The sequence below is a fragment of the Pocillopora damicornis genome, chromosome 9 (genome assembly GCF_964200805.1).
Source record: "Pocillopora damicornis chromosome 9, jaPocDami1.2, whole genome shotgun sequence".
Lineage (NCBI taxonomy): Eukaryota > Metazoa > Cnidaria > Anthozoa > Scleractinia > Pocilloporidae > Pocillopora > Pocillopora damicornis.
In genome coordinates, this window is record NC_142678.1 from 895,705 (window position 1) to 922,547 (window position 26,843).

At 39.4% G+C, this 26,843-nt stretch overlaps 2 protein-coding genes across 12 annotated transcripts in view; one reads left to right on the top strand and one right to left on the bottom strand.

Annotated features, from left to right (window-relative positions):
* Positions 1-26,843, bottom strand: part of LOC113685735 (CLIP-associating protein 1-B) — a 41,903-nt gene that overhangs the window by 1,282 nt on the left and 13,778 nt on the right. For 2 of the 10 annotated variants that reach the window (XM_089181629.1, XM_027203277.2), the window contains 36 exons: positions 25,548-25,647; positions 24,820-24,884; positions 24,145-24,237; positions 23,544-23,639; positions 23,153-23,202; positions 22,975-23,065; positions 22,433-22,477; positions 22,248-22,318; positions 21,617-21,676; positions 20,999-21,076; positions 19,472-19,516; positions 18,869-19,048; positions 17,793-17,866; positions 16,857-17,072; positions 16,630-16,744; positions 15,931-16,035; positions 15,620-15,730; positions 14,926-15,006; positions 13,997-14,166; positions 13,184-13,263; positions 12,902-13,045; positions 5,888-5,991; positions 5,703-5,766; positions 5,257-5,420; positions 4,862-4,940; positions 4,699-4,774; positions 4,001-4,068; positions 3,808-3,894; positions 3,519-3,575; positions 2,877-3,413; positions 2,579-2,693; positions 2,076-2,272; positions 1,487-1,615; positions 1,229-1,366; positions 646-714; positions 90-209 (listed from right to left, as the gene is read on the bottom strand). In XM_089181629.1, coding sequence (XP_089037755.1) covers positions 90-209; positions 646-714; positions 1,229-1,366; positions 1,487-1,615; positions 2,076-2,272; positions 2,579-2,693; positions 2,877-3,413; positions 3,519-3,575; positions 3,808-3,894; positions 4,001-4,068; positions 4,699-4,774; positions 4,862-4,940; positions 5,257-5,420; positions 5,703-5,766; positions 5,888-5,991; positions 12,902-13,045; positions 13,184-13,263; positions 13,997-14,166; positions 14,926-15,006; positions 15,620-15,730; positions 15,931-16,035; positions 16,630-16,744; positions 16,857-17,072; positions 17,793-17,866; positions 18,869-19,048; positions 19,472-19,516; positions 20,999-21,076; positions 21,617-21,676; positions 22,248-22,318; positions 22,433-22,477; positions 22,975-23,065; positions 23,153-23,202; positions 23,544-23,639; positions 24,145-24,237; positions 24,820-24,884; positions 25,548-25,647 — 4,074 coding nt within the window. The remainder of the gene's footprint in view (positions 1-89; positions 210-645; positions 715-1,228; positions 1,367-1,486; positions 1,616-2,075; positions 2,273-2,578; positions 2,694-2,876; positions 3,414-3,518; positions 3,576-3,807; positions 3,895-4,000; positions 4,069-4,698; positions 4,775-4,861; positions 4,941-5,256; positions 5,421-5,702; positions 5,767-5,887; positions 5,992-12,901; positions 13,046-13,183; positions 13,264-13,996; positions 14,167-14,925; positions 15,007-15,619; positions 15,731-15,930; positions 16,036-16,629; positions 16,745-16,856; positions 17,073-17,792; positions 17,867-18,868; positions 19,049-19,471; positions 19,517-20,998; positions 21,077-21,616; positions 21,677-22,247; positions 22,319-22,432; positions 22,478-22,974; positions 23,066-23,152; positions 23,203-23,543; positions 23,640-24,144; positions 24,238-24,819; positions 24,885-25,547; positions 25,648-26,843) is intronic. The other 8 variants (XM_027203274.2, XM_089181633.1, XM_089181632.1 and 5 more) reach the window with 6 other exon arrangements.
* Positions 5,416-8,955, top strand: LOC113685736 (uncharacterized). 2 transcript variants are annotated; one of them, XM_089181643.1, is made up of 6 exons: positions 5,416-5,570; positions 7,059-7,144; positions 7,306-7,431; positions 7,535-8,228; positions 8,364-8,511; positions 8,715-8,955. In XM_089181643.1, the coding sequence occupies exons 1-6, from the start codon at positions 5,507-5,509 to the stop codon at positions 8,842-8,844; spliced, it is 1,248 nt and encodes a 415-aa protein (XP_089037769.1). In that variant the 5' UTR covers positions 5,416-5,506; the 3' UTR covers positions 8,845-8,955. The 2 variants fall into 2 exon arrangements, with proteins under 2 accessions (XP_089037769.1, XP_089037768.1); XM_089181642.1 differs by lacking the exon at positions 5,416-5,570 and adding an exon at positions 6,284-6,571.

Below are 26,843 nucleotides of genomic sequence, written 5' to 3' on the forward strand. Positions count from 1 at the left end.
ATAACACTGTGATGCAAAGATAAAAACAAAAAGAAGCAGCGCTGAGAATTTACAGATGAATCAACAGCCGCACAGAAGAAGAACTTTACCTTCGTTCCGGAGAGCTCAGCCAGATGCGGCATCAGAGTTTCTTCGCCAACCACACCATGTATTGCCACAAGACAGAACACACTGGCTTTACGGACACTGCTCTCTACATGGTCATAGCACTGGAATATGACAGAAATGCAGAACTACATTGAATAAATTTGGCAAAAACCCTAAAGAACTCACATGAAATACAATATTGAAGTGTTGAATGTCTCCCAAATTTGCGTCAATTACTGTAAGCATTTAGTGACGTTGACGTCCACGAACGTTAAGTTCTGCGTGGGTTGACTGAGAAAAGTTTTCATTTTCGAGAATTTTCAACCCAAACCTCTTACATGGGTAGAGATGCACCATTAACACATTGCAGATTGATAAGAACAGGTGTAAAAATAGTTCTATTCTTTCTCCGCAAACTGTAGTTTTTCATATTCACCGCCATTTTTTGGGCGCTATAGTGTACCTCGTTGGACAGCGATATTCACGGAAATTCAACGCGCATTGTTAATTTTCTTTAAGATAAAAAGTTAACGCATTACAACGTTTTCGAACACCTACCCTGACTAACCCTGGTACGATCTCTCCTAAGTTCTCCTCGATTGTTTCGTCATCAATGTCCTCGACCACCTAAAAAGGAGACGTCATGAAATAAGGGACGAAACTTAATATCAATATTCATAATCTCCACACTGTTCTCTTTACACTTCCTCTGGTACTGACAAAGAGCTTTGTTGATTCTTTCCTTAATTCTCATCACTTTTGTACTTGATTCAAGGGTGATACCGTCAGGAGAAATAAGAAGCCAATCACTCTCAAGGGTTAATGGGTTAATAGAAATAACTACATGGAATAAGTTTTCCATACATTTACAGCATTTCTCGGCCGTAATATTCATGTGTAACGAAGTTATTAAAAAAACAGGTTCATTTATATTGTCTGAAATATTTCAACAAGTAAATGAAGTTTGGGGAACCACACAAAAAATAAGGCAAAAAAAAAAGTCGTAGCATATTTTAAACCTTCCATAACATCGCATTTTCTTGAATTTATTCCTTAATGGTTGTGAGCGATATGTTTTTTGAATTATTTGTGGTTTGGGAAAATCCGTGACACTGCGCGACATAATTAGCGATAATTGTACCTTCATGATCATTTTAAGAGCTGCAAGATTGACGGGAAACTCAGCTTCCCGTAGGACTGGTGACAAAGCTTGAAGACAAACTTCCGGCGGAAGATTCTTGGCGATCGTCCCAGCAGCTTCTTCGGCCACTCGAGCAACCTTGAACAGAGGATCATAGAAACGTTTTAGTGAGAAAACCATAAATATAAAAAATCACTATAATGATAAGAGTGATAATATAACAAAAAATAATAATAATAAAAAAAATTAAATGTCTACCTCTTTTTGTGCATCTTTGTGAGCGTTCAGAACTATCTCCACCATTTTGTCAATCTGTTTGTTGAAGGCCTGGGGTCTAGTTCGTACCATGTCTCTCAGGACGCGAAGCGACAGCAGTCGAACTGCGAGCTACAGACAGCAAAATAGAAAATTCAGCATACTACTGATTTGAAGCAATGTTACGAAGTGCCCTCGACTGGCTTATTAATATCCTGAGTTTCCAGGCAGGGGCATATCGGTGGGAACGTGGGGCTCTCAAAACCTTTCTTTTCCTCAAGATTATTGCCTAAATTTAATAAATATCAGATGCAATGTGCATATGTTTGGCTAAAAACCAAAACCTGAGATGTTTATTCAAAGGATACAAATAAAGGTTCCCGAGTTCAAGTATATTTTAAACAGAAGCGCGACCTGTTCCTCAACGAATAGCAATAAACTTCTACTCCACAAGGAAAGGGAAAGGAGGGGTTGAGTAGGAGGGGCTTATTAGAAACTAGAAGTTCAAGACGTGAAGGGCAGGGGAGAGAGCGTTTCCGATAATAAGAGACTAAGGAACACTTAGCAAACTGGCGCTTCTCATTAGAATTACCTCATCGTCTCCGATATTCTTCATGAGCAAAGACAACAAAGTGTTCAGGTTTTCCTCCCACAACACAGGAGTGTCCTCTCGGGTCATCCTCAGCAACTCTCCCAGCGCCTCTTTCTTGTCCTCAGACTGCATACCTGACGGTGCCCCCAAGGGGACCATGATAGGAGAGAGTGCATCTGCGTGTTCTAGAGACACATCTGAAGGATTGAAATTAAAGCGCATTTAGAGTTTTGAATCAGTCGGAAAGCGAAGTAAAAGTATTACCCTCTCAGTGCTTTCCTCAGTCTAGGAGAATTAATTGCTATCGGCGAACTGTTGAAGTCACCTGACAAAATCCTCAGGGAGGGGAAGGGCAGAGCCTGAAATGTACTAAAATCCATCCATGGCTGGAAAGGGTAGCGATACTCAGAGTCACTTCGATCACCGAATCCCAGTGTATTTTCCGAGTAAATTGGTCTCTAGGTTCGTACACTGATTTTACCTTACAAATCTAATTTCTTCACCTTTATCGAAGTGGTCATCACTGTGTTCCATTCCTTCTAATGACCGATCCAGCTCGTCCTCCACTTCACCATTCTTCTTCCGGCCAGCGGTAAGAAAACCGTTTATTTCAGGAACCTGAGAAAGAATCACAACAGAAATATGAAGGTTGAGACGACAAGTCGTTGCAAAAGGTCAAAGGAAATAAGGCACTTCAAGCAGCGCGTTTGAAAATACGACTTCTCTGCTAAAACTTGCAAAGACAAACCACAAAATGGAATATGACAGGAAGAGTTGCCCATAAGTTTTTTTTTAACTCACTGGATGGAAGTCATTCTGCTGGTCTTGGTATTGTCTCGGGTCATATTTTTGTCCCGCGGATCCACTCGAGCTTGGCGGGCCAGCTGCCGTTGCTTGAGCAGTGTTTTCCACGTTAGCGGATGCGATATCGTCACTGTGGTATCCGGATGAAACACTTGGAGCGTCTTCCGGTGGATGAGAAGAGCCTTCCCCACGGTGTGGCGGTGGGGGCGAAGCAAACCTTCCGTCTAAGGACTCACTGGAGCTGATCGCTTCAGCCTCGAAGCTGTTGTCTCTTTTAACCGAGTTACCATTTGTCCGCGGTGAGAAACCAAACCTCGTCTGACCGCCTCGAGGGCTTTGAGCTGTTTTCGATGGTGTCGGTATCTTTGTGTGATGTTCAGGCGAGCCCGGGTTTTCGTCCTTTCCGGGAGAGAGTCCTTTCATGGAGGACGAGGAGAGTGTTCTGTAACCCAGTCTTAACCGTGGTCGCTCGCTCTCGACGTCATCAAAATTAGAGCCAGCAGACGAAGGTGATCCACGGCCAGCAGCAAATGGCTGTAAGAAACAAAGTGATGCTAAATAAAAACTGCGCATACATATTGAATGCGCTACAATACACTGCAGTGTGTCAGTTCAGTTAAGTTAAGTAACGGTTCCTACCTCATTACCCTGTGTACTACTCTTTAAATGATTATGGAGCAGCTTCGTTGCACCATCCTGTAAAATAAACACAAAATTTCATTGTTTAATTAAACTATGCACGCTGACGGCAGTGCGAGCAGCGGTCGTTTTGATCGCCAAATCGAGTAGGAAATTTCGGCAACAGTTTAGTAATTTTAATTTAATAATAATAAGTAATTTTAACGAATTTTAAGAGTTGAGATTAGAACCTTTCATTTGCCGTTACAAAAAATTGTTGTAAAAAAACCATTGATTTTTATCTTATTACCTGGAATGACTTTGGTAAAACGGTCAGCATCATGCTGAATTCTGGAGTGTTCAGTTCAAATAGAGCTACAATAACAGCCGCTGATTCCTGCAAATTAAATAGAGGATTGAAATAGAATATCCATCAGAACTCACCAGAATTTCTGAGCAGTCTTAAATCCTACAAATTTATGGTACACCATAGAATAGTTTACCTTTCTGACGTCTGCGCTCTTCGGTTCCGTGGTCCAAGTGATTATACGAGAGACCGCCAAACGTGTTTCTAAATCACGTTAAGGTCAAAATAAGTACATACTTTATTCTGATCGTATTCATACTCTACAAGACACTTTCTTCTTATCTGGTTTCCTTTGAAATCCCCCCCCCCCCCCCCCGATTCCCTCATTTAAAAAAATAAGTATTTCGAGATTCATAACGGTACAAAATTGTAACCACACTTATTGACTCCTTATCCTCAACATTTTCTGGGGGAAGAGGGGTGATCCGATGGAAGTTGAAGGTAGGGGGGGGGGGGGTGATGTTCAGTGGTCAGTGGTCTGTGGTCTGTGGTGAAAAGTACCCCTGAATGCCTTAGCCAGAGTCCCCCCCCCCACCCCTCCTTAAGAGATTTCCATGTGCGAGTGTCTGTTGGACTGAGACAGTGAACAGAAATGCCCAAACGACAGAGTAGTCGTGCAACGGCTGACTCTTGAGGAATATATCAATAAAATGGCGAAGGTCTAAACTAGCCAATCGCAGATGTGCTTTGGAGGGTGACACGTGATTAGTCGACCTCATCTCCCGAAGACGTCCGACAGTCCACATGTCAAAAGGTCGCGACTCACATCGGAGGGGAGGGAAGGGAAGAGAAAGAAACAATGTCATAACTGAGTTTAAAATGCTGAAAGGATACCACCAGAGTTGGTGAAGTCGCTTGGATCCATCAGGCCGATAAGTCCTTGCAAATATTGCAAAATGGCTATTTTCACCTAAAACACAAGTAATAATGTTAAAAAAGCAGATTACAAAGAAATACGACGGCCAAAGAGTAAAACAAAATTTGTGGATATCAATACCTTAAGGTTTGGCGTCTGAGTTTGATCAGTGATGAATCTTGTTAAAATGCTGAACTGAAGATCATATGGAAAGGAATCCCTGATGATCAAAAGAAGAAATCAAAACTCCATTAGCAATTATAACAGATCTGAGTTGGGTGCGACTTTATTTGAAATCGCAAGTATTTTTGACGTTCATTTTTTTTTTTAACAAAACTAGAATTTTCCGGTAATGTGAGTAGTTGTATTTAAAAAATGTTCTAAAATCTGATTGGTTGTTTTGTTTAGTGCTTCATTTAGAGAAAAATGCCAATCAGACTGTAGTGATCATCAATTACTGCAAAATGGATCTTTCGCCGATGAAATTGTAGAACTGAAAAACACATTCTAAACGAGAACAGTCTCTTTAGCCTTACCTGATCACATCCAGCACTCGAACCACTTTAGACTGTAACGAACTCAACAGGTCTGTACCGAGTTTGGTGAGAAGGCGTGACAACAGAACAAACAGCCAGTCATGGAGATCGACTTTGTTTACGACTATAAAGTCACACAACGCGTCCAGAAACAGACTGTAAACCTGCAAGAAAATCAAGCGATTTCAGCAAGAAAAATAAAGGAGGTTTTCCAAAAAAGGAAAAAAAAAAAGTCAACGCAAACCGCACGATGAGCCAACAGCAACGCAAATCTGGTTCACGTACCATGCAAGACGCATGTGATCGAATTGTGGGTAAGTAAAATCTGATTGGAAGAGGACGAGTTCGATGTATTTGCACGTGATTAAGTCGCAACCTGTGACTGATCTAGTAAATGTTATTTGTTAACAAATCACGGCGAAAACTTACAGAGAGAATGATTTTACCTTATTATGTGGATCGAAAAACAATCTTGTGAGGCAGTCCTTTATTCGTCCAAGTTCTATTTGACTGTTGAGAAAGAAACATAGATAAACCCATTTATAACCTAATTCAGTAACGTTTAAACGAAGAAGCAAATCAAAGAGTTAGTGAGATGACAATATCAAAAAACAAAAAGCAGTGGACACACCTGAGAACTCCCGAGTTAAGAAGGAAACCTTGCAGACAAATTACACCATCCCGTCTATCGGACCATTCGTTACTGCTGGTTAAACGAACTATTTCAGCTACCTCCTAGAAAGCAAATATGAAAACTGTAAGTCAGGGGGGAGCCGATTGGCTACAAATACAGAGCGCTTTATCAGTAACACATAACACCAATAAACAATTTTTTACTTATGAAAGCGCGAGAAAAATATGAACCCGAGAAAAGCGAGCGCAGACATGTACTAGGCTCGAAGTGCCGGAATAAACCAGATGGTCGCGCAGCGCAGGAAATCCAAATCAAAATATATCTTGACTGTCGTATTGTTAATGCCTAAAATTCTACTTCGCACGAGAATAAAGTTGAACGTTTTGCCGACGAAACTCTAAAAAAATTCAACAAACATAACTATAGAATCACAAACGAAGGAAAAAAAGGCAACGAAAGAGCCTAGGAACGACTTTTCTTAACTTTTCACGCGCACGCTGCGTCATGAGCTGTAACTGTGACGTCAAATGATCACTTCGCTTTGTTTCTCGGATCGAAGCTGTGCGGTTTTTTTTTCGTTAGAGGAAAAGCGCGCTGTAACAATGAGGATTGTGATTTTGATCGTTGCGTTGGCAATTTTGCTTCAATTGACAGCGGTTACACAGGCTTTAAAACAAGAGGGTAAGTTTCAGCTCCGTTTTGCTAGTATTTCAAAGGTGTAACTTCTCTCCCGCCCTCGAAAAGTCGCACCAGATAATACGTGAAAAAGTTTTCACTATCACGGCAAGCAATTCACTTTTCCCTACAACGCAAGGACTTACCAAGTTAACATTTGCTAAAATCAAAGCGTGTCAGACATGGGAATCTAAAAATGAAAGCTTTACCGATGGGGCATTTTAAAAAACCTTTTCACACTTCATCGGAAGAGTTAACAAGTTCGTGGTTGCCATGGTCACATCCGCTGGGCAGTGCGCCCTTGACTAGCGCGTACGCACCAAGCACACGCGCTTTAATCAGTATATTTTTGAAGTGCAACAATAACGATCACTTCTCAGTTACTCAAAAAATCAACAACATATGTGGCTTGGAAAACTATTTTGTTATAGATCAATAGGAAACAAAATTATAAAAAAGGATGGTAATTTATTTGTTCTCTCTTTTTCCCTAGATAATTTTCAAGCCATTGAATGGCAAACACTACCTTTCGAAGATTTTAACGAAGAAACCTTCGTGGTCGGAACTTGGAACGATAAGGTTGGTTTTTTTCAGAAAAATTCTGAAAAACTTCACGAGGTTTCAAATTGCGGACAATCGAAGAGATAATAATAGGATGTCTTTCACGAGGACGTACATCAAAAAAAAAAGGGCAATGGTTAATGTGAATGTTGACGTATTTTTCATTCCTTTTGTCATAGGAATACGTGATAAAGATTCGAGTGTTGTCACTGGATCTGGATATGAAACTTGTTTTCCCCGGCAAAAGAGGCTCTCGAGATTTGAACGGTCCACCTTTTGGGAACGATCCACCGAACCTTGGAAAGGTACTCAAGCCACGTTTTCAAGTCCTGTACAATTACTTGTTTAGTCGAGTTTTATCTAATTCGTCTTATCCTCTTTTCTCTCGGTCTTATTTATATCTGTTAGATTCTCAAGTGCAAAGAACTACCGGAGTACCCTGGGAATATGACATGTTCTGAGTACCAAGAGTACAAACGGAAAGAACCAGGACTGATCACTCGAGTGGGGACGATGATAAAAAACACGTGGAGCTTTACGGTGACGACAGTGATTGAAACTTGGAGTATGTGTTCTAACGGCGTTGGAACAACGGCTAAGAACATTTGGAATGCATTGAAAAGGATGATGGATTTGGTCGGTAAAGCTTGGGAAGGAATGTTGGAGTGGTTCGGTAGAATTAGGAAAGGATTGACAGATTACGTCGGTAAAATCTGGAACGGAATGAAAAGGTGGGCGGAACGGATTTTTTTAACGATGATGTGGGCGGATGAATATGTTTACCATGGAGGCTTACGGGTGGCCGAGTGGTACTGGGACTATACCGAATGGTTGACAGGGCTGACTTGGAATGGAACGGAATGGATTTGGGATCAGATTCAATGGTTGAACGGCGTCTCAAAGGAAAATGCTTCATGGCTAGCTGAGAAAGCATGGATTGGATCAAAACAGTGGGCCGAGTGGGCATGGGGGGAAGCGAAACGGTTAGCGGACTGGTCATGGAAAACGATTAAAAGGAATTGTAAACCACTTGAACCTGCGCTTGAGTACGTTTTGGAGACGGGAGAAGTTCTGATCAAGTTTTACAATGAACATGTTCACGGTGAGTAGAAAGCCTTGAGAGAAATACTCCAACGAACTCTGTGAAAACCCTTTGAAATATTCCTGTATACTCGAGAGATGGCCAAATCAAGCTTCAATTTCTTTGATGTAATTTTTTTGTTTCCTTTCCTAACAGGACATCTTCTCAAAATTAAAAGCCACATTATTATCTCGACCTGGCGTGAAACTGGTTACACAATCTCAGTCGTATTGCTGATGAACTTTGTTGTGCTGGCTGTTTATAAGTTGATTTCGTGGCCTGTGAAGTTGATCCGGCGAAGACGGTGAGTAGAGGAACAAAACCGATATAAAAAACAATTGGCAAAGGTATTTTAACAAACTCATACATCGAAATCGTAGGAAACTCTTTAAACAGCCTATTAGTTTTAACTAAGTCACCAAATGGACGTTTTATGTCTACTTTTGACAAATGCTTTCTCTCCCAACTAACCTTTGCTAATTTCCTTCCTGCAATATTTCATTACAGGCAAGCTTACAAAGAATGGAAAGAAGCCGAAGAAGCTTCCTGGAGATTACCACCAAGACGTCAGTCTCGACAAAACAAACGAGTCTGGGAAAATCCCAAGAAGAAAAAGCTCTACAGGATTAAAAATTGACAGTCTGCTTTTTATAATCTTTTCTTTTTGTGTAAAATGAACAAGTTTAAACAGATTCTTTGAGGAAACATGTCATTATTGGTTTAAAAGTAAAAGTATTAATGAAACCTGCATGACAGTGGTTTTAAGCGTTCTGTTTCTTCTAATTAACTCGTTTCCAGTTCCCTTCTCTCTGTCTTTCCAATAATTTCAAATCGGTGACCAAGTTATTTTTTCTTTAACTGATAGATTCCATGTCGTCCGCCGTGGGTCTGTTCAGTGACAGATCACACAAAGACGTCAAAATGTAGCAAAAAACAAGAAAAGTGGCACACGACGCGCAGTCGAGTGTGTCACTGAATGTCTTTACCATATCTTGACAACGTCTGTGATCTTTTACTGTACAGACCCACGGCAACATGGAATCTATTTATTTCAACGATAAAAAAAATATTTCTAATGGTGACGTCATCTACGCGTCCATCTTCCAAAGATCATTAATACGAACCAATCAAAATGCGCGCATCATTCAGCTCGGCCCTTTAACACCTAAGAGTGACTACCATCTAATTTCTCCTTACAAAAATACTGCTGAGTCGCTCATTTAAGATCATGAGAATAAAGAAAATGATCACCAACTAGAGCAGCTCTTGATTATTAAACAAATTCTCCTTGTCAGCACCTTAGAAAATGTATAGAGAACAGTATGGAGAATATGCATACTGATGTTAGGGTGTAAAGGGTTAAATGAGTTTTGATTCACAGTGAGGATGTCACCCGATAAAAAGAAACCAGGACAACACCAACATTCTGAACGAAAAAGATCGCTCAAGGAAAGATTCATAAAACGGCAGCGCCAAAGAATTAAGCTTTTACGAGACGAGACGGGTAATTCCGAACGAACGAGACCATCCCTTAGACTTCTGCTAAAAGAAAACGGCACATTCATAGTTTTTGACAACGAAGACCACGTAAATATTAGCATTATTACTCGGATATCTGACGTAAAACGATAACAATTGCGAGGAGGGCATAGAGGAGTAAATTGATGATGAGTTTTGGTTTCCCGCTGTTTTAGTCTGTCCAACAGCCTTCATATTACTTTTCACAACACCTCTGAAAGTAACTAAACAATAAAAACACTGCATAACAAGTAGGAGCCTAACTGAGGGATCAATGTCTGGAAAAAAATAGGTCAGATTCCAAAATAGCTATCAATAACAATCATTGTGTTTAAAGCCCCATATATCCAGCTGTTTTCAGTCACCCTTTTGGTACAGAGAAAAAAAGTCAGAAAGCACAAAAGGTTTAGCAATTCTGTTTTGAGACAAACTTCATTTACAATGAACACAGCAAGATGAAAAGTCTGTATCAATTTCGCACGAAAAAAGTTAAAAGTGCAAAGTATTTACACTGCATCCAGGTTTAATGATTTTTGTAATTCAGAGAAACTTAAGCTAGGAAAATTAAATGTAATGAGCTGAAAAAATTGACAATGCGGAAAATAACATTTGTGTACGTGCGTTGAGCTTTAAGCCATATTTCATGCATTTTAAACACGATTTCGTTCTTTACATTTTTCTTCATCATAATTTTGTGTTCGTGAACTTTAATATATTTTATTAGCGTGCGAATTTTATTCAAGAGAAACTTGGTTATGTCCATTTAAAAACGTAAACATCGATAAAACAATGAATGTCATAAAGATCCGTTGAGGAGGAAAGGAATATATACATAAATTTAATAACATTATGCATCAACGAAAAAAACAGAATAAATGTTCCTAAGGAAAATGGTGAGTTCATGGAAAATAGAAGCGACATGAGGAAAGATTAGACAAGAATAACTTTAAAAGGAACTGACCTAAGTACAATTGTTAAATTTTCTTGGAATTCGATCGAAGAAAAAGCGATTCTGCCATCTAAATAAGTCTTTAGACAAACAACTTTCCAATTCACTAATTGCAGAGCGTAACGAATAAAAACAGAACTGTTTCATAAATTGAAGGGAAAAACGGCCGCCTTGAAGTGTAGTTATGTTGAAGGTTTAGTACAACATTACAATTGGATGGTAAAGGGCAGCCACCCAAATTGTCGCAATAACAAAAGATTTACGACATGGAAAGTTCCTGAAAAAACTAGCTTCTGCTCGCGTGCATCATTTAAATTTCATCCCGAATGCCTCTAGAGAGTAATTAAAATAAACTGCGGTATTCGTGACATTAAAAATCCACTGCAGTGCTACGTTTTTCTTAGTCAAGCTAGACCGCATTTGAGCTAAAAACGCAAGAAATCTGATCAGAGATCGACAGACCACAGTTCAGTGCCCTAATTTGAACATTCCCTCCAAAGTTACAATCCAAAACACGACAGATTTTAGAGCAGCTAACCGAGAAAGTCGCCAAAATCAAATATAACATCCAACTTCTTGACACGATAAAAACACAATTCCAAAACAAAACAAGTTACGCAGTTTACCTGTCGAAATAATGTAACATGACTTGGACGTATGTAGATGAACATCCCTTTCCTGAGAAGGAATTTAAACCACAACCATTCTTCTCTGGGATTCCCGGGAAAAACAGTTCGAACCACGTAACGTCTGTAAACGACTACTTCGATTCGTGACCGGCGACATGAACAAGTGGTTCGGTGCTTTGTCTTAATACGCCGCATGTTGCTAGCAGCTTTAATCAGATTGCGGCCGTAACCTTGTGTGCATCCATGATGTCTTTAGTACTGACTGCTTCTCCTTTTCGAAGCCACATTACGCGAAAACGTAGTGGTAATTCTTTAACTTCTTCTTTGGTTACTTAAAAGGGTAAATTTCGCGCAGCCTGTCAAACAGATTCACGCATTTTCTTTCACATGCCCGCCTCGTCTTTCAAGAACCAGACGTGAGAGATAATTATGTGTAATTCATGAGTTTCCTTTCGATCTATTCAGCGCATTACCATAAAAACCGGAGAACCAATCGTCTTTCAGTCGCTTTGAATTTTCGAAGCAAGAAGAGGGTCGTCAAGCGGTCCAAAAAGTAACCTATTACTTCATATACAAATTCTGAAAATGTTGACAGAGTAGTGTTTGGTTGCATATGTTTACAGTAATAAAGGAATTGAGTTAAAAAACTTGCTTCTGGTTGAACGACAACGGTGACACAAACATTCATGAATAATTGATAGGAACGGCTGTAAATAAAGGAAAAAAACCTTGAAACAGCTGTTAAAAGCGCTGTTCTTTCATTTCATACATAAACACACCATCTCGGCGACTTTGAATATCAGTGAACGGAATTAAGATGTCAAAATTATCGTCAAATCTATTCGCTTTCCGGTATCGCTAGTGAATCCAAGTGAGTCCAAAATAAACGACAGGTACCATTTACATAACAGAACTACTTTAAATACAAAAAAAATATTTAGTTCTGCCCAGCTAGGGTTTGTGTATTACTAAAATTAATTTTTTGTCACGCTTGTAAGTCATTCATTCATTGAATTTTACACACTACGTCTTGCTTCGTACCTGGCAATGAGTTGGAAAATGTGAAAGCTAAGTAAAGATTATTCGAGATTTTACTTGAAATCAAAGCTCAATATTTATGCCGTGACCTGACGCTCTTTGCTCGATTGGTCATGCATTCCGCACGTACAAGAAAAATAGTCGTTAAAAAAAATTTCGAGATCACAAGTATAGTGGCGTTTTCGACAAAGTATGGCGTTTAAGAAAATTGTCTAAGAGTAATTACCTCAAATAAAACAACGCGAACACTCTAGTAACTTTTGAAGCGATAAAAAGCTACAAGTCAATTATCTGTCAGATTTACCCATAGAAATTGAATTAAGCCCCCTGGGCAAACGCGATCGCCAGATTATTCATTGTGGTGCGAAAGGCAAGCGGCCAGGTTGCTAAGCAAGATTCAAAGTAGCAAGAAGATCGATTCCGAAAGGAAAAGTTACTTTTTGGGATCTGCAAACACTTCCAGAGTCACGATTTCATATATACTTTTTAAAAGCAGAGATAAAAACTTTAGCTTTCTGGAACACACATCCCCTTTCAACTATAAATTTCAATCAACTTACGTTTCCAGGTTCCAAGTGTTTGGGGTGATTCCGCGAGCCTCTAGATCCATACGATCTCTCAGATGATATACTGGCCACGTCACTATCGTCGTCATCGGAACATTGAGAACCAAACGAATATTTTCGTCTGGATGGGCTTTTATGCTTAAATGAGAATTAGACGGAAATAAATTAGTATTCTTAGGAGAGCAACAAAGCCTACTTGAGTTCTTCTTTTTTACTTTTAAGAGGAATCTCCGAAATATATGCAACACTTTTAAAGATATTGTGAGAATGACTTACCCAAGCGTTCCAAACCGCTTCTTCAGTGACACCTTTACCCGTGGACTCGCCTTGACTTGACTGTTTTACCATTGGTGGATCTAAGAGGTTAAGGAAAGAGGGCATTATTTGGATAGCTATGCAAGCACGCGCTGATTATGGCCAAGGTTCTTGACTTTGAGAATGCGATAAGGGAGGAGAGAGAGGCAAAACTAAAAATCTGCCTCCAATCGTTCACGCAATCTCACGGGGTAGATAATTGATTATGGGATGTTTTTAGGAGCGACGCAGGGAGAGGGAAAAATTCCTCGAAGATTTACTTCTCATTTTCGTAGCGAGGTAGCCTTCATTTTTTCAACGATCGCTCGAAAATCACCAGTCACGCAGGCCATCTCATGACTCGTCATCTTTCCTCCTCTTTAGTCACTCAAGACATTCTCGACATTGCTGATTTTAGGGGGCGAGTTGCTAAAGAAACTGCAGTGCTGCGTCGTTGGGGTATTACAATGATAATTTGGTTTTATCAACTGAGATTAGAATGTAAATTGGCCGCCGTAGGGTTTCTAAAGCTGACGTTTCGACCGTTAGCCCTTCGTCAGAGCCATTCTAGCTGAGCAGTTCTTTTCTTCAAGCAATGACTTTTCACGTTCTTTTTTGTTCAATCTGTTTAGATCTTCTCCATCCTTTGCTCTGGTTATTTTTACTTCCCATGTGTTGTTCTATCTCAAAGAGCCAATAATTTGCAATTTCTTTCAAGGTGAAGGCCATTTTGCACAATGCAAAAAGTAACACTTCCTCTCCTTGTTTCCCGCCCAAAGTCAAAGCCCTACTCACTGTGTAACGGACTTGTCTTCTTCATCACCGGTAAATGACTTGGACTGTATCCTCGCTCTGAACTCATTCGCCTGTCCCCTCTCCGGTCAGGACTGGTGTCTCTGCTCGCTCCGCGCGAACTCGCGCGGGAGCTCGCGCGTGAGCTACATTGAGAAGCAGTTCGTGCACGACTGTGGAAGAGAACCGTGGAAATAAAATATTAAATGTGACATAAGAATTGACGCAGTCACCGTCTTTTGGATGTAATCGTCTGGACGTGATTAAAATGGGGGATATTGAAGTATGATGAAAGTAAGAGTTATTATTAAAAGTAATATGTTATCGATATAGCGCAGTTTTTTAATGATTTCCACAGTAGCAAAACTGAACGAATCAGAATCCATATTAAAGAACAATACGCGGGAAAGTACCGCGACAAGCGCGGGAAGAAATGAAGCTTTTAATACAAGCATGGGAAAAGTCATCGTCACGAAGCACCGATATATAACTGGTGATTGGCTGAATGGATAATCAACCCTTTGTCTGATTGGTTAAGGTAGAGAGCATGACCATTAAGGACCAATTAGACTTCAGCTAGCACAAACCAAGGCATACGTAGCACTTAAAGGGGCAATGAACTAGGGTTTGAATATAACTTTACTAAGGATTAAATCGACGAAATGTTCCTGTTAGAGAAATTCAATAACGCATTTCTTCTTCAGCATTAACTTGATCACGGGCGTTACAATCGTTACAATCATTGGCGAAAAAACCTTTCTTAGAACTGAATGAAAGTTTTCGTTTCTTGTTCCCGACAATAAAAAAATTCATATATGCACAACGGACTATGCTGTGTGTTAGTTCCAGCAATCTCTATAGGACAAGAACTGAGTTAAAAGACAAGGCAAGAGTTCTGTCACAGAATTCCCAGGAGAAGCGAGGTTACTCACAAGCTCGGAACAGGAATGTAGGAGACAGAAGAATTACGAGGCCGTCTGGGAAGAAACTCGAAGCTAAGATGCCGAGAAAGACTGCAATAAAAGACAATGAGACCACAACGATCAGTTGTTCAAGAAGATTACGAGACAGAGTACGAGATGAATGTGAAAATAAAGGTGTTTCGTTCGCAAGAATGACGAGAAGAACTGTGGCATGAAAAGTTTAACAGAAAAAGAAGCACAATAAAAGATTTGATAGTTACGAGTACGCAGAGGAAAATCAACAGAATATCAGCGGAATAGACAACCTGTACGCACAGTAACGTAACCAAAACAAACTTTTTTAATGGAAAGATCAGATAAAAAGTTGTTAGGAAAACTGGAAAAATAAAAGATGCGATCACAACGAGAAAGTGACGCAAAGTCGATAGATAATCAGCAGAATCCATAATCCGTAGCTAAAGTAACAAAACCGAAAGAAAAAGTTGTACCGCAAAGATGTCAAAAATTCTTACAAAAGCAAACTGAAAACGCAAGAAAACAAGTGCTTTTTCTTAGTAAGCTAAGATTTAAAAAGCCTTCTGTTACACTAGCTTCGATAAATACAATTAGGATTAGTAATTAGAATAAGCTGTTTATTTAGATTATGTTATTCTGTATCAGAGCTGCTATAAAAGTAGTTTACAAGTTAAAAGTTAGTACTTACTGAAGTTTAGGACTGGGAACAGGAAGAAAAGATCGAGAGGGAGGAGGGTAGGGTTGGGGCGAGTAGCTCCTAGGACTATTTAGACTCTCGTTGCTGCAATTTCGAGCAACTCTGGAAAAGAACGTAAAATAAATTATCATAAATTATAACCAAATAAGGTAAACGGAGAACTGATTATGCGTTAGTTGTGCGCCGTTTAAGGAGCAAAGAATGGAAGGTAAAAAGACTCGAGGAAGGTTGTAAGAACGATGTTGTCGTATGAATTGTTGGCGACTGGATACAACATCAAGAACACAATGGACTGTACTCACAGAGTTTTACGAACGGGGAGGAAAGAGGGAGAACTAGAGGGATGGGAGTGGGGTGTATGGCTGTCAATACCAGCCAGATTCTCGTTGCTGCCATGCCTAGAAACACTGGAAGAGAACCGACAACAACGAAATTAATTTACACAAAATAACACCAAAACATGACAACTGTGAATCCATATAAGAGACTATCTGCCACATGAAACTGGTTTATACTTCTGTGCACCTAAAGGGATTTCAATAACTTTTTTCATTAGCGGCTGGAAAAAGAGCCGTAAGGCGAGATCCAAACACGAGAGCTTGTTAGCAGGCTAAACAGACGGCGATAAGAGGTCTTATGGGCAGCAGTAGACCACTGGTAACCGGGCTCTATTGAATCAACACCACTTAAACACTTTCTCTTGCAGAATAAGGACCCGAAAGAAAATCTTAACTCACTGAAAAACTGATCGCCCGACTTACAAATAGCATTGAATGAAGAAAGAGTTTTCATCAAGTCCAGAGACGATACCTTGTTGGAAACGACTTGGTTTGAAATAATAATTTCCAATGAAAACGTTCTCTCTATATTTAAGTCGGCGCCACGTTTGTCGAAGTATTAATAGCTATCTTTTAACCTCTGACCTAAAGCCAAATTCCCCTAACAACATCTATAGCATGTTGAATCAATGATTAGGAGAATCTCTATGCCTATGAATTTACCTTGGAGTGGGTATCTTGGTTCTACTTATGCTTTCTCTCCGACAGTACACCTCAGACCTCTCCCGAGGAGGGAAGGTGGACAGCAATCGTTCGGGAGACTGGGATCGACTTCCAGCTAAAAAAAAAAAAGAAAGAACAAATGAATGTTAGATTTTGTCGATTTATTAATTTTTAAAACTTTGACAAGTAGATCCATTGTTCTTTATAAAGTTCGTTTTCGTACTTACGTTGAGAAACAGTGCCCCTGGAAGGGTACTGGGGTCGAATTTGGCGCTGCTGCACGTGATGGCTTTGAGGTGACGTTCGAGGTACTGCGCGGATCTTAGAACGCGCACTGGCCCGTTCAGCCGACCGCTGGTCGATATTACTGAGGGAACGACCGAGAGAAGCCATGGGAGAGAGAAGAGAGCCTGTTGCCTTGGATGCCACAGCATGACGGGAATCTAAGAAAAAAGATCACAAAAAGTGTAACTAAAGCAACTCAAAGTAAACGCTAACCTTTTCACTGCCAATCTTTTAATTTTAACTTTCCACACTATCTGCAGTACTTTTAATAAAGTGAGATTTTTTATTTTTAAACTCCCTAGCGCCAGTTAAGATTTAAATTTTCTAGCATTCGTAACTATTCTACAAAGTAGGACATTAGATCATCGTCACCGAGGGCAAACACAAATTTCGGAAAAAACACTTCCTTCTTAATGGAGCGAAAATTCTTAATGAGATGCCTTCTGAAATTCGGAATGCCCCTGAGAGACGTACAGACGTTCTGTCGCAAACATTTTCTAAAGCGGTTCTAATTTTTAGAGTTTTTTTTCTAGTAACTTAATAGAAGTCAGATTTTTTAACGTAATTTTAGTTTTAATATATTGTAATCATAATTGTATTTTGACACAAGGCCTCTAAGGCTATCAGCCTCCGAGCGGAATAGGTTCAATAAAACAGTAAACTAAGTAAAGCAGTAAACCTGCAAAACTATAAAACTGAAAAACAGGTAAGTAAACATTGGATTAGTTGCATAGCGATTTAAACAATACTTCCTGTCCTTAGCAGGAATATATCATGTTCTTGGTAACTTCCTCGTCTACCCTTAAATTCTTGAAGAATTTTCCCAGAGAACTTCCTTGTAACCCAGCGCCTTCACACTGCCACACTTTTTATCTTACCTTCTCTGTGAGTGGTTCTCGCGGCACGGCTCGAGGCTCCCACTGTCTGACGGGAAGGTGCTGTGTGCCGTGAGCTGTAAATAACAACATGTGAGGAAAACTCAATCCTACTTAAGGTAATTTGGGATATTTGAGCTCTCCGAACACTATATATCGACCAGTAATTAGATATTCACCGCCTGGCGGCAACCCCATCACTCAAACACATACTTGACATGGTTCTAAAAAAATTTGAAACTATATTGAAATAAATTAATGTATCTGTAAACATTGCTCGACGGTCGATATCCATCGATATACGTCAACAATATTTACATGGCGAGTTATTTACACAATAGATTCAATCCTTCTATTATTCCTCAAAGCCGCACCACCAGCAGAAATCATTTTGCGGTAAACTATTGTAAAGTAATCCAGGATAACAGTAAAGCATACAAAGTCTACCTAATTGCCGAAGAGAAGAAGAAAGAAAACCGATGTTCTAGAATTTCTAAATCAGCCGATTTCCATTGCAAAGCCTATAAATACTAACTTTGCAATATCGTGTCTTGGCGCACATATCGGAAAGAATTGCTTCAAATACTTCTCGTTTCAACCGCAGAATTCATGCATGTCTATTAAATAACGCCACGTGAAACGAACCATAACTTGAAATAAACGTAGTTCTAAAATTTAACATAAAAAGTAAACGAGATTCGATTCAAAACACTTTTCGCATCAAAGGAAATGCGTTATACACTATGAAAAATTAAATGCAAAATCGCTTCATAAATAACGTTGCTACCTGCTGATACATCATTGCTGTATTTTCTACGCTAAGCAGGAGCAAACATTGAGCTATTCAACTGAACAGCTATACAAAGAGTTCTAATTAAGATTACTCGCCATTGTATACGACTCGCACATCTCGAACAGCAAAATCTGCACGAAAAATAAAAACCCAACGTATCAACGAACACTTCGAGGGGCATGTTTAATGATTCCATACCCTTAAGCAATAATTACCAGCCGTGAAATCGCGAAATTAAAGATATAAATAACCCTTTTATTTCTTTTCATGTGTTCTGCAAACTTACCTTGTCGTGCCATCTTCGCTAGCCGCACTGGATGAGCGCACTCTGTTTCCAGAAATTGGCTTGCTCGGTTTCACAGCAACGAATCGTCCGGACGATGAAGTTTTTACAGGGCCAAGATTGGAAAGGTTACGGTCATTTTCGAGCTGTTTCTGCTTTGAGGCATCGAACGATTTCAACAAGCTGTAAGGAGAAAGGGAAAAAAAATTAATATGTTCAACAGACTATGAAGTTTAAAATGAAATTAAATCCGGCAATCAAAGAGTTGCGCTGTACTTGTAGTAGTACAGCCATGAAGGTTGGTCCTCTATGTAGTGACCGCTTCGCCAAACTCCTATCGGCATTGTGCGAAGAAAAGACAGCAATTCATTGACGAAACTAGTTGCAATCTATATTCTTGCTTCAGTTTACGGCAGCCAGCCTCAAAAACTCAAAACTTTACTACCGGCACGAACAAAACTACGATGAAAAAAAATTAAGTTGCCGACCCTCACATGACTCTGGTCTGTTGCCGAATTGCACAACTAATTAACCAGTTATGAATATTCATAAAGATTGTTCGGCAACTGAAAGGAAGGCCAAGATTAAAATATAAAGTAACCTTACCTCTCTGCTCTGTCTCTAAAGTGTTCATGATAATGCCAAAACGCCCTGAATATCGAGAAGATCGTACATTAACAAACACAAAACTACGCTCTGTAAAGCTGTTAATTTTCGATCTTTATTGGGAAGTAGTTAAGGCATTTACATTTACAGTTATATTCTTTCTTTTCCAAAGAAAAGAGTTGTATGTTGTTAGCACAATCTCTTGGGGGGTGTTACACTATTTTAAGCTTCAATTACCCTGACTAACAGAGAAACAAAATTTACTTGGCGAACACGAAATTATCCCTTGCGCTGGCTTTTTTTTAGCATCATGGAAACTTCCACGTTCTCAACAACATTAAAAATGACATTGAGAGCCCTTTCGAGAAAATTTTGGTTTCCTGATCAGCGCATTCCTAGTGCGACAAACCCTTTGTAAGTTGATTTGAATAACAGTATCTAATTGACGTGAAGTTTTATATGAAATAATTCATATTTGTACTGCGGTTGTAGATGAAAGTGAAATGTGATCATTGCAGTAAATTTTCCAATTTAAGCAATTGGAAAGAAGAAGCCTGAAAAAAATCAGGGCTTCAACGGGATTCGAACCCGTGACCTCCGCGATACCGGTGCGATGCTCTACCAACTGAGCTATGAAGCCACACATTGGGAGCGAGGTCTGCTTAATAACAATAAAATTGGCTCCAATACGGCGCATCGGGCCCAGTTCTGTATCCAAAGAGATAGAAAAACAGAGTCTCAAAACATTGAGACGCTTATTGAGAGCCTTTTCTAGAAAATTTTGGTTTCCTGATCAGCGCATTCCTGGTGCGACACACCCTTTGTGAGTTGATTTGAATAACAGTTACAAATTGAGAGCAATAAAAAACAAAATTAGCTCCAACATGGCACATCGAGCCCAGTTCTGTATCCAAAGAGATAGAAAAACAAAGTCTCAAAACCAATTCAGTTGACCATCTCGACGAGAAATCTTCGGAAGCTTCTAGTTTAAATTTTCTTAAAGAAAAAAAATGTAGCAGTAGCACGACTTCTAAAATAATGACAACATCTCAATTAAAGTCATAAGTTAACGGATTTTCTCGTTAAGTCCAACCCTAAAATTAAAAAACATAAATTCCAGCTTCCGCTTTCTGATTTGGAAAAGTAATGTTGACCTTGGAACACAAATTACTGCAAGGGAATGGTGACAGACAGGCAGACTCTTTGATAAAACTCCACAAAATTTTCCCCGTACTAATACCACCACGCTATTTCTACGCACCCACATAAAATAAAAGGCCTTATAATCAATTTTTAATTACAGATCAAACAAAAATGCTGACCTTATAAAGTTCTTAATAAAATTTGCGAGATTTTATTGACAAAAACGTCGACAAACCGCATTTTAAAACAACTGCAAAGCTCTAAAGGTGAGCAGCCAGGCTTACCAATTCCTTGTACACCAAAACCCTGGCATGGAACAGTTTCTTCCGAACGAAAAGGGAAATTCCCGAGATATTATAAAGCCGATCTTTTTTTCCTATCTACCTTCGCATGCCTGCCCTTGCTTCAGGATCAGCATCTGAAATTCCTTTCCGAATGGCTTCTTCTATTTCACTAACGCGGCTGAGAAAAGAAAAGAAAAAGTATTGTGGCATTTAATAGACACTCTGATAACTAGACAAGGGAAAGTTCCATTCACAATTTCCTAAGCTTTGCAGCATTAATATATTTGCACTTTTCAACTCTGAAACATTCGGAGTGATTCTAACGGGTGTGCATCGCAACCCCGATCTCATGATAACTCAGGCTTACCGAGAAATTTTCTCGGCAAGCGGAAGACTTTGAGCTCTAGCAGCCTTAACCGAGGCATATTTTGACAAATATGAAGTGTGAAAGTGAACAGAAGTTCATGTGAATGATCCTATGTTAGTTGAAACGTTCAGTTCTGGAAGGAAGTGCAAAAATAGCAGTTGGAGCAAGTCTTTAGGACACCTTCCGAGTATACTCGGAACGTCTTCGGAAATATTCGGAAAATCGTTGTTTTAGGAGAAATATGATCCGGTTTTTTTTTAAATCGAAAATGTGGCAATCTGGGGAAAAATCTGCCGCTTTGACACAGAAAAAAAAAAAACTGGCAGCATTGCAAGTTTAGTGTGTACTTACGATTTTATCGTGGGCGTCTCCCAATGAGTAAGAAACAGGTCTACATACTCACAGCAGCGGCTGAGTAAGAAATATAGCGTAAGTATGAATTAGCTTACGAACACTCAATCACTTCGATAAGGGAACACAAAAGCAGCCATTTTATGACCAGCCACTGCCTTTGCAAAGGGAGTTAAATCACGAGAGTTTGTGGGAACATATCAGGGACTAACCATGCCGCAGTACAGGATGGTTTCAAGGGTCATTTTCGTGGTCTATCTCATTTGGTAAGTAAAAGAAATAAGACCTTTTTTGCCCCATGATCCATCTTTTTAACAAAATATGGCTTAAACAATCTGTCAGTAACTTCAGTGGAGGAGGTCAAAATAATCGGGTGAAACGCCTAAACATCAAATCCGATCGTAGCGTCAAATTTGCTTGGGCAACGTCTGATGACCGAGTGTTATTTCTAGCCTCGTTAGTTGACAATTTAAGCAAGCAAAAAGTTAAACTTTTCATTTGCCCATTAAAGTTATGAACAATTTAGACGAAAAATGGAAAAAAATAAATAAATAAAAGGAAAAAAAACTGTAGATTTGAGCGGGCTGCGCAGAGAGTCGTAAGGTCCACTTCAAGATAGTTCAATATTTACCGTCGAATGATACTTGACTTGGATGTCATATTGTTGGTGATGACTGGAATAAGCCGATGAGAATGAGTGTTCTGTTTGACAGTAAAAAAAAAAAAAAATGAAATCACTTCGCGTCAACCTATATAAATAGGATCTATAAACACGATCTATAAACACGAGAAAACAAGCTGAAATTTAAAACTCACTTTTAGAATGAAGCTGATACAAGCGTGACCAGACGTTGCCATGATCTGTCAGGAAAAAAAGACAAAAACGATTTCTGATTGGAGGAGGACGTATCATGTGCCATAGGTCAAGACTCACTCACTCCTAAGGGGCGAGGAAAACGCCTGGGGTAACAAAAACTTCCAACTCGCACGTGATCAGCTCGAAACCACAGAAACTTTCGCTCGCATCGACAATAAAAATTTTTGCAGTCATGGCAGCTGGACGAAATCCTTAAGGATTTGTTCATCACAAAAGGAAAGAATACAGGAGAAAAGCAGCGAGCCAATCGCGTTTAGCAAGTCAGGTTGCCTTCTATTCCAAACAAAATTTCGGGCAATTCTCCATTAGACCTGTAGTTTTGGGTGGTAGACGAGGATCTTCTGATTCAAGTCAACCAATAAGAAAACGCCCAAGAACTACCAACCACAATGATATCGGCCTGATGTCACTGGATACGTCATATTCCTTGGGGAACCAGAGGAGTAAGGTGTATCTTTTGTGAAAAGAAGAGTTTTCTTACCTTGGCGCTGTTGGTGATTAAGTTGATGAGGGTTGGCAATACAGCTTCTGCCGTATGATCAAACTGATTCTTCAAAACGGTAGACAGGTAGCTAGAGGGAACATGTATATATTGTCAATTTATTTTCTAGGTCAAGTCGAGAGATTGGTTCTCGCAGAAATTTCAACCTGTGACTCACCTTAAGGTTACACAAGCCTCTCTCGTGACAGACGATCGAAGATCCTTTGTCTGAAAGTAACCAAAAATAATCGTCACCACTTAGGTAATGGCTACAAATTTAACAAAAAGTTTCTATTTTGCCGAGTCGCTGAATTCTGGTAGGCTGGCGCAGCGGGTGCCGTTGTCAGGAAACGGCCTCTGTAATTCCATTTATTTGCGCGCCCACATACTTGCTCGTGCACATTGACAGTAAGCCTACAAAAGGCTACTGTGTGCTTTAAAGATGGATCTCCATAATTCGCTTGTTATGAAAAAAGTGCAGTAAAACACTCATTTATTCATTTTCTATCTGACTAAATCCTGCTCCAAAATGTCGAGTCGATGATTTTGAAAACCAAAAAGGTACTTACCGAGAGTTTGAATGCCCCCTCTTGTAGCCTCACCAGCGACACAAAGTTATCGTACTCTAGAGCCCCTCCGTTAATTAAGCTGCGAATTTTCTTGAGCTGGAAGAGGACACAAAGGTACAGTGAAGTTTAAAATTTGCGCAAACAACAACTTCGAGGTTACCACAGCCTCCGACAATATCGACACCTCACGACCTAAATTTAAAAGGAATTCGTTGTTGCTGGAAAAGAAGGAAAGCTAAAGAAAACGGGGCGCTCAGAGATAAAAATGCCAGAACTTCAGAGTTTGAAAGTAAATACAAATTGTTCGTATCAAAGCAATTGTGTAATCTGTGTGGTTCTACTGAGCTTCGCTTCATGATTGGTCGAGAAAACTCGCGCCAACCTTTCAACCAATCAGATGCAAAATCATAACCAATCGTGACGTGGGTCACTGGCGTTTTCCCGCGCCTCAGGTAGCTACTTGTTTTACTTTTACTTCTTATTGGCTCTCTGTGATTTCTCCTTTGATCTGATTGGCCGTTGTGATCAATTTGGTTTTGTTTTGAAGACACTCCAAAGAAAATCTCTCCAAGAAAGGAAAGTTGCAAAATGTAAAACTTACCGCAGCTACCCGGTGTTCCCAATCGTTTTTATCATCCGATAACACGGACTGAACCTTCGCCATCTCCTCTGTTAGTTCTTTACTGCTATAAACCTGAAAAGAAAACCCAGAACAGTTTTTCGAAAGTGAAGCTCAGAGAGAGACTGTGTGCTTCGAAGAATAGATAATGTCTTTTGGGACAAATATGAGAAAACATTTTCGCGCCAAAAGAAGGCTCGTAATCACTTCATTTTCGTGTTCTTTCACGTACTTCGTGCAGCGTGCAAGACAAAACGTTTTCAAACAGCTTGCCGTTTAAGACATCTAGCGCCGCAGAAGTTCTCTATAACGAGTTAACCATTTTACTCCCATAAGTGACCAAAACATAATTTCTCCTTACAATATCAATACAATACAAAGCAGACAAGTGATGGGAATTGAAAATATATATATATGTCAATTATAGGATTATTAATTGATCCAATACCAAATTCTTTGAACTAACATCAAAAGGATTGTATCAGCAAGAAGTTGGGAGAATTACTGATGGGATCTTGGAAGTGAAGGGTTTATGAACAAAAGAAGGTTTGCCTCCTTTTGTCACAACGGAAGAACACCCTCGCTTTTGACGCAAATTTCAAACGAAGGCTTACAGTTGATTGTCTTTGTATTCCTTATGACTTTATTTTTACAAACCTTGATTTCAGGACAGTCATGAAATGCATTTTCAAAGTCTGCCTCGTCAACTGCTCCTGCAGACGCTGTGAAGAAAACCAACGGTTTTAACAACTACAAGAACTAAATAAGTATACCTCAAGGAATTATGAGTCCGCTTCCTTTTTTATCAGATTCAATTGGAAGCTGAAGATTTTTTTAATAAAAGTGTTCGTCAAGGTCTTACTTCTCACTTCTCCACATTTCCACCTCATTACTGTGTGGGCATAAAAACTACAATTCGAGATCGCGATATTAATAGTCTGCATGGTTAAAAGAATATAAATCTCACCAAACCGAACAAAATCGGCTGGCTTTGAGCTACGAACACTACTACAATTCCTTAAAATGTGGCGACTGGCACGTGATGTCAGCGGGACTCTCGAGGAACGGGTCTCGGTTCAAACCAAGGCTGCGTCACTGGGTTGAGTTGGTGGGCAAGATACTTTACTCTCTCACTTTGCCTTTCTCCACCCGGGTAAAATAAATTGGTACAGGCGATTTTTCTTTTTGGGGGAGGGGGGGGGGGAAAAGAAGGAAGGTAACTGTGTGATGGACAAGCATCCCATCCAAGGAGGAGTGGCAATACTATTTATCACTTTACGCTTCTGAAAAAAGAATACGCTCGGCAGGATGGGCCGTCTGACTCGTAAACTACGTTTACCTTTAAGACAAAAAAATAGAATGAAAAAGAGGCAAAACTCTTGAACCTGAGTTAGATGATGGGCCTGAAGTTTTTGACCCACTGGTTTTTCTCTGTGGTCCGCCTTTTTTCACCGATGTTGTTCTGGAAGGCGCTGGTGTGGAAAGCTGAAAACAAACAAATAAAAAAAAAATTTTTAATGACACCGCTCTAATAAGTTCACCTCTCTAATAATCCAGTTGATTATAATTGGTAATCTCACATGTTATTAAACAGAAAGCCTTTCATTCCCAAGATCTCAAAATAAATTCTCTTTACTCTCTGCCACGCTTTTCTGGTAATGTTAGTTGGAAGAATTTGGTTTTAAATCAGTATCCCTCCAAACGATGTGGTAATTCGTTCTCAGCACCTGTCCGTTTAGCATTGTGCTAATATTGTAGGGAGAAATTACGAATTGGTCACTATTGGGAATAAATGCCTAAGATTTGATAAAAAATAATCAATGACGATCTAAAAACATAAAGTAAGAGCATGCACCATTTTTTCTGTAACATGAAAACTAAAATAAGGCACTCGAAATAACGGCAAACTGAAATTTGACAATTTCTTTTGACTTTACATTCAGCGTATTATAATACTTGATAAATCACTTAAATTTATGCAGGAAAACATTTCCCTATTATCTAAAACTGATAAATCAATCAACCGCTTTGTGCCTACTAAAAAAACCTAACTAGAAAATCACCAAACTTCTCGGAGAAAGAACAAAAATACTCCTAAATTCGGCCACAAAGACTTAATGACAGATGTTTGGCAGCGAGCAAAGACAACAGAGCACAGTGGCGCACAAAGAAAGTAAGCAAGTCTATCATATATCACATGACTTCAAAAAAATCATTACAGCCCTTTTATCATGCAAAAGGTATACCCACAACAATACCTGCTGACAACTTTTTTCCATGAATTGTAAATTAAACAGCCCCACAAACATAACATCTCAGCAATAGGTCAATATTTTTTCCCATGCCAAGAAGACCTTGATATTTTAAAATAAGAGTTTTCTCATTTATGCATATGCCATGTGTCTCTAATATGGCACTCAGACATATGCATTGTGTTTCACTCAAAAGTCTCTACTCTGAGCATAGTTATTATTCCCTTTAATGGTTTGTTTAGACGTTTCCAGACATACCGTCTCCAAATCCATCATGCAAATATCATTACTAATTTTTCTAGACCTTTCTTTGCACCTGGTTACAAACTACATTTCAAAAAAAAAAATTGCAATATCTTTCCATATCTTTTTATCTGTCTCAGAAAAGGTTGGTGTTGTACCTCAGGCACATTAGTCAGAAAGTAAAAA

What these genes read in the sequence shown, in the direction of transcription:
- LOC113685736 (XM_089181642.1), top strand. Translation starts at nt 6,418, where the DNA reads ATGATCACTTCGCTTTGTTTCTCGGATCGAAGCTGTGCGGTTTTTTTT. An exon ending in TCGGAACTTGGAACGATAAG is followed by an intron (nt 7,145 to 7,305) that starts GTTGGTTTTTTT and finishes CTTTTGTCATAG; the next exon opens with GAATACGTGATAAAGATTCG. An exon ending in AAGTTGATCCGGCGAAGACG is followed by an intron (nt 8,512 to 8,714) that starts GTGAGTAGAGGA and finishes ATTTCATTACAG; the next exon opens with GCAAGCTTACAAAGAATGGA.